Source organism: Protomyctophum parallelum (genome assembly GCF_964188405.1).
Source record: "Protomyctophum parallelum genome assembly, chromosome: 15".
Classification (NCBI taxonomy): Eukaryota; Metazoa; Chordata; class Actinopteri; order Myctophiformes; family Myctophidae; genus Protomyctophum; species Protomyctophum parallelum.
In genome coordinates this window covers 8,987,070-8,996,643 of record NC_139710.1, presented here as the reverse complement: position 1 = coordinate 8,996,643, position 9,574 = coordinate 8,987,070, and the positions used below count along the sequence as shown (strand labels likewise).

Below are 9,574 nucleotides of genomic sequence, written 5' to 3'. Positions count from 1 at the left end.
TATGATCATTTATTGATGAGCATGTATCAACAATTTTTTGCCTTTCTTTTTTCTTTTACACTGTTAGGACTAGTATAAGGAGATATTGTTTTTTTTCCCCCACTGTTTTTATTTACACCTGCAAACCTGTGATGTGACAGTAAAGTTTATTCTGATTCTGTCACCATGGGTTTATTCGATCTTGTTCTTGAGTCATATAGTGAAACCTGGATTACGAACCAGCTATTAACAAAGCAGTCTATCCAGACGCTGGTACCTACAAATGATCACAGAAATGTGCGTAAAATGACATGTCACATTCCCAAGAGACCCTCACATGGTACCCACCAACCCCAAGTATCACATGACTATCCCTGACCAGAACTTTAAACCAGTTTGACACACACACACACACACACACACACACACACACACACACACACACACACACACACACACACACACACACACACACACACACACACACACACACACAGGTTGGTCAGTATGGTTCTGGGTTGTAGGATAAGTTGTGTTCTGGTTGGTGTTCAATCCAAAACAAAACAAAAAACAACACTCCAGTGTCCAGTCCAGTAGCAGTTGGAGGCCTTTGGTCTGACCTTTCTAACACATCCTGTGTCACTCTATTCCGGGTTGATCAAAGGCACATGGTTTTGCTTTGGGCTGGGAGCAGGGCTGTAAGAAGGCAATAGTTTTGGCTTGCCAGAGGTTGGACGGACTGTGTACCTAGTGCTTTCATGGAGGGTTGGCGAGGGACTGCAGGGTGGGGTCACTGTACCCTGGCATGATAATTGCTGGAAAGGATGTTGCTCATAATGGTATATGGGACTCGGAGGTTGACTTAGGTGCGTGTGTGTCTGGTGTATGAATGCCTGGCTCAGAGCCAAGGTGAGGATCTCAGTTTTCTCCTTGTAGAAACGGAGCTCGGTGCCTCGACGCCGGGCCAACACCAGCTCCCTTTGTGCCACATGCAGCTCCTCCCCCAGTCGCCCAGGCCATCTCTGCTCCCGTCCCATCCAGTCCAGAGCCATGCTGCTACGCATGTACTCATCAAGGCCTCGTTGGCAGTAATAGGCAATCACACTCTGAGGAAGAGGAGAAATGGGCAATCACGTTGCAGGGAAAATAAAGTCAAATGCTTTGTGAAGGAATATAGCAGCGGTTCTCAAACATTTTCACTTCAAGGGACCCGTCTGAGAGTATACAAAAGGTTCCATTTGTAAATGTTACAGACCCGTAAGGGTCCATTTTTGACCACCTTCAAGGCCCTGGGCCCCACTTTGAGAACCACTGGAAATACTGGATTACAGTATTATAATTTGCACTAAGTGGGAGATATTCAGTCTGATGAGCTAAATCATCATCATATGTTGGTGATGTGCGACAAAAGCAATACTTTTTTTAATTTTTTTAAGACTCTAGAATAGGGATTCTCAAAGTGGGTGTTGTTTCCACATTTTAGTGGCATAGAGCGAAATTAATTTAACCCCTTGTTTGAGCCGAATCTGGGTTGCACGTGGTGAGTTGAACTCCCTCTGGTGTTGTGATTGTGGACTTGGTTGACATTAAGGAAATATTTTGACAGGTACATGGGTATCTATGTAGCGAATCTAGTAGACCAGGCACATTGCAGGAATTGCTGTACTCTGTCGTCAACCCTAATTCATTCCAGCCTATCAAAATGGGCAGGGGTGAGGTGGTGAAGTCCAGAGGTGCCTCAGAATATATATATTTTTTCTCTTCACCAAAAATAGCCGATCTACAAGCTCATAAACACGCCCGTTGTAACGAGTTGTGAGCTGGTATCGGCTATTTTTGGTGAATGTTCCCTCCAGAATAGGGATGCTAGGGTTTAAGTGGTTAAATGCCAAGTACAAAAGTCCAATACTTGTCCTAATAGAACCAGCTCAGTGGCCTTATGGTCAGAGTGTCCGCCCTGAGACTGGGAGGTCGGGGTTCAATCCCTGGCCGGGTCATACCAAAGAAAATGGGACCCAGTGCCTCCCTGCTTGACACTCAGCATTAAGGGTTAGATTGGGGGTCCCTGTGACATGCTAGCGTCATGTCCAGGGGTTGTACTTTTACATCAAGCTGCCTCATTCTACAGAAACAGGAGATAGGCTCCTGCCCTATGGGCCTCATGGCTCGACAAGGCTACTTACTGTCCTAATGGAAGCAGATATTCTCTCAGGTTTTCCTCGTGACATACTGTATCTTAGGCGGATTTACATATTTATGAACCGTTAATATGACAAAAGGTGTTAGTATAAAGTAACAATGTAATTCAGGGAGTGCCGTGGTACAGCATATATATTAACATATATTTTTTGTCATTTTTGAATGCATATTTGAAGTTTTTCAGAAAACTTAGGTCAGGATTTAGAAGGCGTTTTTAGAATCGGCCTCAGGTGTAAATATGTTAAGGGAGTGTTGAATGAAGGTAACAGTGGTACCTGTCGAGAGCATTGCTTCTCCCTCAGAGCTTTAAGTGTCCCGTTCCAATGCAACAACTGGAATGCGGTCATCATTTCCTACAGAGAAAAAAGGCAAGTGGCAGAGAAGTGGGACAAAGATAAATTATATTGAATTTGTTTTGATTGACAGTTTGACACCATGAGTAATTTGGATCATGAACTCAAACATCGAGGAATTGAGTAAACACTCATATTGTATGAGTGAAGCCATAACCAGACTGATTACTGTTAGGCCAGACAGAACAGGTAGACCTTTATCTCTGATTTAGAATCCACTGTCTGTCTGACTGAACGAATGGCGTCTGTTGCAGATGATTTATTACAGAGTTGAACAGAGACGGGCGAGATTAACATGGATTAACCTAATCAGATACAGATGGAACATGTGACATGTTTATTGTCTGAGGTTGAAGTCCTCTGTGTACATCCTACCCAGATATGGGTATGGTGTACAGGATGTTACATCATACATTTACCCAGCTTACTTGAGTAACTTTGAATAAATTGGACTTGTAACAGTAGTTACAACATACATTTAACTTTTTCCAAAGTATATTTGAGTAAGGAAAAACATACTTTTACTCCTTGGGCCAAAATTAAAGGAGTAAAAGTAATATTTCTCAAATTATTTGGCTACATTCACCTTGATAACCTTTTTAATTAAATGCACATTCTCAATTTGTTTATTATTAAAGTACCACAGACGAAAAACTAAGTCTAAGTCCAAATTTCATTCTGACCCCTCCACGAAAAGGCCTCGTTGTCCCTTATCAATCATTTATACATTATGGATCAATAGTGTAGACTTAGACTGTTTTTCGTCTGTGGCATTATTTCCATCAGAGTCAGAGAGACTTCAGACAAAGAGGCTGACTGGTAGTATTTGCATTTGCTCAGCTGTCACATGACTCAGTTTCACCAATCAAATGTAGCTGGCTACATTTGATTCACTCCTCACAGAATATCTCTGTGCCAGCAGGTGACGTGAGGTTACACACACAGAATGAGTGAACAGACTAAACAATAGGTACATTATGCACTGCTCTTTTGTATCCATCTCTCTTCTGCCTTAATTTGTTAGAATAAAGTTTTCTTTTTATCTTTATTTTGTAAAAATCTAAATGATTACTTTGCATTGTTTGTTTTTGTTTTTAAGTGATATGGTTTAGGGTTTAGGTGGGCCATATTAGATTTTTCACATTGGCTATTTTAAATGTTGTTGATTTCAATCAGACAAGCATTTATAATATTATATTTTTATTATTTTAGGAATCTAAATTATTTTTTATACTTTCTTACTCTCAAGTGATTATTTGGATGACTATTTTATTTCTATTTGAGCATAATTTTAAAGTAACAATACTTTCTATAGCACCTACAGTGCTTACTGTTTTCAGCCTGTACAGTAGTAGTTGTAGTAGGATCCTGCCTGTCTGACTCTTTGTTTACCAAACTGTCTGGCACCTACAGCAGTGAGGTTTTTATATTGTGGTGTCAGCAATTCTGTTCCACTGGTTACTGTGGAACAGCAAGCCTGTGTACCTGTCTACCATGAACAATATACAAGCACATGTGCAGGTGTGACCCATGTACTGTAACACACAGGTGCATATCTATATAAGTGGGTCTGGGTACACACACTATAGCATAAATAGGTTAACACACTCGAAGGTATGTACGGGTTGTACACATGGCCATGTGCATGTATAGTCAAGTGCATGTGTCAAGAGGAAGCTAAGATGCACATCCACACCCTGTATTGGGCAGGTGCTGAGCGAAAAGTAGAAGACTAAACAAAATGTAAAAACGCTCACACACTGATAGGCTCCATCAAGAAAATGAAAACAAAATGAAAAACATTACATACACCTAAAAATGCTGTTACCATGTGTATATGTCCACACATGATAGGGTTTGCGTGTGTCTGTGCATGCGTGAGTGAGTGAGTGAGTGGGTGGGTGTGTGGGCGAGACAGAGAGAGAGAGAGAGAGAGAGAGAGAGAGAGAGAGAGAGACAGAGAGAGAGAGAGAGAGAGAGAGAGAGAGAGAATTACTTGGAACCTTTTCATCATGATGTCCTGCTTTCACAGGAATGATAATGATGCCATTTCCTCCTAGTAATAACCCTCCTGCTGCTGGTGAATGATTATTTACATGGAGGTAGAAATATGAAAGGTTCATTATGAATGTGATAGAATTTGGCTACACTTAGCTTACTAGCTTCTCATATAGTCATTACGTAGTTACCTTAATGTATATACTATAATAATGAATCCATTTTTGAAGGGTGCTAGCCCCTCCAACATCTGGCTTTTGAAATTACATCATATGGCAGCCAAGTCTATTGACTTATAATGTTTGTTTAGAGCACTTTGACATCATATGGCACAGCCAAGTCTATGGACTTTTAATGTTTGTTTAGAGCACTTTGACATCATATGGCACAGCCAAGTCTATGGACTTTTAATGTTTGTTTAGAGCACTTTAAACAAACGTTACCAGGTGCCCCTGACTTCACACAGGTGTAATATACCTTTATTGAAAGGATAAGCCCCTTGAGATGTCGCATCTCATTTTAGAGGGGGTCCTCAACACAGATACATTGTACAATACAGTTCACAAAGCAATACAACAGTACAACCACACAGAAAGGACAAAACAAAACAAAAGCTCTCCCAAAGATAGCTCCCACCCCACTGTTTCAACCCTAAATAGCAGAGTTCATATGGGGAAAAATATATACCCTTTGCACCATAAGACCATGTTATTAGGCAAAAAAACTAAACAAAAGCAAACAAGCAATACCAGCATGCATAATGTGATAATAATGAACAGCAGCATCGAGCCAGCAGGGAACACATACAGATCGGTCGGTATGTTATATTTATGGAAAACAAGGGCAACTGCCAAGAAGAGTACGTTAATTTAGAAGCATGAGCACAGCGTTAGAAGGTGTATGAAAATTGATTCCTTAAATACGTTGAGGGAAGTGATTGATCTGAGTGGACTTGGTAGGTCATTCCAATCAGATGGAGCTTTAAATTTGAAGGCACGGCGCCCACTTTCCTTTTTTATCCTTGTGGGGACTGTAAAGTAGGGATGGTCCGTGTGTCTTAAATTATAGTGTGGTGTGTATGGGACAAGAAATTGTTTTAGGTACTGTGGATAAGGAAAGAAAATACATTTAAAAATAAATTGTAGCCAATGTGAGTGTCTTCTTGATTTAGGTGATAGCCAGTTTAAAGACTCGTACATGGAGCAATGGTGAGTTCTATATGGGCATCTCAGTATGAATCTACATAGGTTGTTATAGGTGACATTGAGGGGGTAGAGGTTTGTATCGGTGGTGTTCTGATATATGACATCCGCAATTCCGCATAGTCTATTATGGGTAGTAGCAGCTGTGAAATTAATCTTTTTCTAATCTGAAGGGTAAAACTATTGATGGATCGATAGAGTTTTCAAACTGAAATTTATTTTCTGAACAATAGAGTTAATATGAGTCTTAAAGGAGAGTTGAGGATCCAGCCAAAGTCCTAGGTACTTAAACTCCTCCACTTTCTCCAATGCTGCCCCATCGGAAAAGTTAAGGACTAGAGGATGAGGGTTTGGGCTTTGAGTGAACAGCATACTGAGTCACTGACAGATTTTCTTTTGTTCAACAGCAGTTTGTTAGAGTGAAACCATTTTTGAACGGAGTCAAAATCAGCCTGTAAGGTACGCTCAATTTTGGAGATAATTAAATTAGATTCGAATAAATAACTGTGTCATCGGCATATAGTTGAATATGACTGTTGGAGCAGATTGAGGGTAGGTCGTTGATAAAAATTGAGAAGAGCAGTGGACCCAAGGAAGAACCTTGGGGTACGCCCTTTTCCATGATCGTGGAGTGAGTCGAGTGATGTGATGTTTGCCATGCATCCTACTATAAATGTGAGGCCAGAATCTCTGTTTGTGTGTCCGTTTGTAGTTCACATAGTTGTTGGTCGGATAGGTGCTTAGAGTATATACTCTATGGATAGGTGGTTGTCCAGAATCGCAACCACCTACCCAGAACTGCCAATCTGACCACTATGCCCATATGGGCAAAGAAATGGGCATAATTTATTTCCCCTCTAACAAAGTCTCAATCTTTTTAAATGCATTGAAATTTCATAGTTAACACACAATTATGCATGATTTGAGAAAGTAGGAGCTGCCTGCAACATAACTCCCATTCTACCTGGAACTGAAGCATAGTCCGACCCATGTAGGAGCTTAGTAGCAGACTGTAGGTTCCTATGCTGGTGTTTGGGTCACACGCGTCTTCTATAGAAGCCTAGAAGCACAGTGAGAGGCAGGAGATATTTTTCATCAGGATCATTACAGCAGGATAACATTCAGTTTAAATAAATCAGAGCTGAAGCTACAGTACGTGTTTGCATTGGCTGACACTCACAGCACTGTCTGTGGAGGCCTGACACAGGCTCTGACTGATAAACTGAGGGGTGATACGTCGCGATGGTAGCTCGTTTACCAGGGAGTTCATCAAAGCCACACGAGCAGCATCTCTACGGGCCTCTGCCTGAGTCTCACACACCTACACATGGGGAGATGGAGGAATATGAAGGAAGAGATGAAAGGGAGGGAGGATAAGATTGTTCACTTCACAAAACATATTTTGTGTCTGTTGTTCCTGGGTTAAGGTTTGAATCGCCAACTCTACAACAATGTGGGTGACTGATAAATTAAAAAACCTTGGAAGAGTGTGTAGTACTGTAGATATAGCAGATCTACAAGGATCAAGTGAGCTTAATCTGACTCAGTGTTGTTGTGTAAAGACATTGCTTTCAGGAAGTTACAAAAGGACACACCTTGTAATTTCCAAAGCAGCTTCCTCCAGGTAGAGTAACATAGCAGACATGGGGCGGCCCAGGGGTAGGGGCAGATTCATACAGCAACAAGCTGTCTGAATGGCCGGCTGAGTCCATCACAGAACACTGGGATTCACTGGATGACCCGTTCAGCTGGCCCACCTGTTTCTGCTCCCAGAAGTGATGGAGCATGGACACCACATTCACTGGATAGAAAACAAGTTGTTTAGCCTAAGATATTCAATACATTGTTGCATGCCTTTTGTTCACTGTATTTTCAGGGAGTGACATGATCATACATTCAATTCAAGATGCTACCGTATTTAACTTGCTTACAATCAGTAATGAAAGCATTCATCACCACAACAGAAAATGAGGTCTGTTTTGAAAATATTTGAGCCAAACATATGCATACGAGTTCATCTGAGTTTCTTCATAATGGAATGAAGTGCACAGCGCAATTGCAATGACAATGTAGAGTATGTGATTAATTAATCTTAATCAGACACAGAGTGCATCAAGGGTATTGTTATGCTGGTGATAAAAGGAATTTGAAGCCTCTTCTCTGACACTATTAGAAGTTAACAGTTTTTTCTACAGAGAACTGCATCTGCTGGCATGTGTGCATGAATGTGTATAAATGTTTATCTATGAAAGTAAAACAATCATTTTTTAAACTAGAAAATTAACATTCCCAGACATGGTTTATTTAAGTGGAATTAGGTACTGGTACCACCCCGTCACGAGGCTGCACAGATCAGCATTTCCAGGGTTTCTGACCCTCAAGAAAGATTTAGCAGCTTCCTGTCGCCCTCAAAGAGAACTGACTGAAGGTTAGGCTATACCCGATTGATGTATTGTAAGGCTCATCTATCGTACATGTTATGTAACAAATCATCAAGCTATCAGTAGTTTCCCTTTGCTTGCACTGGATAATAATTAACACTTAAAATTAAGATTTTGTCCATTTTGCAGAATATACACTTACACAAAATAAATTATATATTGGTCACTCAAATCTTGGATAAAATATTTGCAATATTTAATGTTGCACCTCGTGTTTATTTTTTACTTACGGTCTTTGAGGTCAGTGTCAGTCTCCCTTTCTGACAGGTGTGACATCATGTTCTCCAGCATGTAGTCTCTACTCATTCTTCTTCATCCAATTTTCACCCCCGAGTTTCACCAAATACATTCACACCAGCTTTTTCACAGACTTCATCCAGTATAGCTCACACATGCTTTATCAAAGTAAGAGCAGTTGCAGCTTAAACACAAACTTTAAAAAGAGCAGCCTTCATCGTCCACACAGGCGGGAACACACTTAAGGAACAAACCTGAAATCCTAATGCCTCTTCACTCTCCCTTTCTCCGCTCCAAAACTCCCTCTTTCTCCCCTCCTCCCTTGTGTGAACATCTCCCTAGGTTTTCTCCTCTGAAGCAGACCACCTTTGTCACCCACACTGCCAATTAACTCAGAGGGCCCCTCACTCTTTCTACACACAAGTTTGCATGCATATATGCACAGACTCACTCTCTCACACACGCTCAGAGGTCTGGCACTGGAATGCTGTACCCCTCCCCTCAGGCGGTGCAGCTGGCTAATCCCTGAACAGTCAGTTAAAGACATACACAAACTTGCCCAGTTGAGCCACAGAACTTACCCTTTGACAATAACAAGAAAATGTGCAAGTCTGGGTGAAACATTTTTCACACAGAATATCTTCAGCATCCAGACATCTGACCAATGAGATGAGATGATGATTTGGTGGGGGTGGAATGGAACCATGCTGTTGACTTGAAACGCCTAGTCTGTGGCCATCAGACCCAGGGCCTGAGTTCCATTCAGGCTCCTTGTATGAATGGCTATTGTTCTGGTTTGAATTCCCATTCCCTTACACATTAATGAACTAAACGCTGAGAAAGGAGTGGTCTCTTTGCTCCCCAAGTCCTTCACATTACATTCACTTCATGGTGTATATATCCCAGTGAGGCACGGTAAATTGGTGTGTCTATTTCCTGGCCAACTGGAGCAAACTGCACCTTATGCTGAACACATTGTTGTGTCCCATGAGCATGTATGCTCCCACATGCGTTTGTGTCCATGTGTGTGTGTGTGTGTGTGTGAGAGAGACTCTATTCAGTCCATTGGTTGCCTAGAGGGCGGATGTGGCTATCCATTCAGACACTTGTCTAATTGTTGGGTCACCTTTGAACCAGAGCCTAGTACCACAGATGAACACTCTCA

The 9,574-nt window shown here is 41.4% G+C and overlaps 1 protein-coding gene across 1 annotated transcript; it reads right to left on the bottom strand.

Moving 5' to 3' along the window:
• Window positions 1–449: 449 nt before the first annotated feature.
• LOC310871945 (protein limb expression 1 homolog) lies at window positions 450–8,961 on the bottom strand. Its single transcript, XM_083783588.1, has 6 exons — window positions 8,403–8,961; window positions 7,327–7,532; window positions 6,912–7,052; window positions 6,696–6,791; window positions 2,454–2,531; window positions 450–1,085 (listed from the first exon to the last, which is right to left on the bottom strand). The coding sequence occupies exons 1-6, from the start codon at window positions 8,476–8,478 to the stop codon at window positions 624–626; spliced, it is 1,059 nt and encodes a 352-aa protein (XP_083639714.1). The 5' UTR covers window positions 8,479–8,961; the 3' UTR covers window positions 450–623.
• Between the last annotated feature and the right edge of the window lie 613 nt (window positions 8,962–9,574).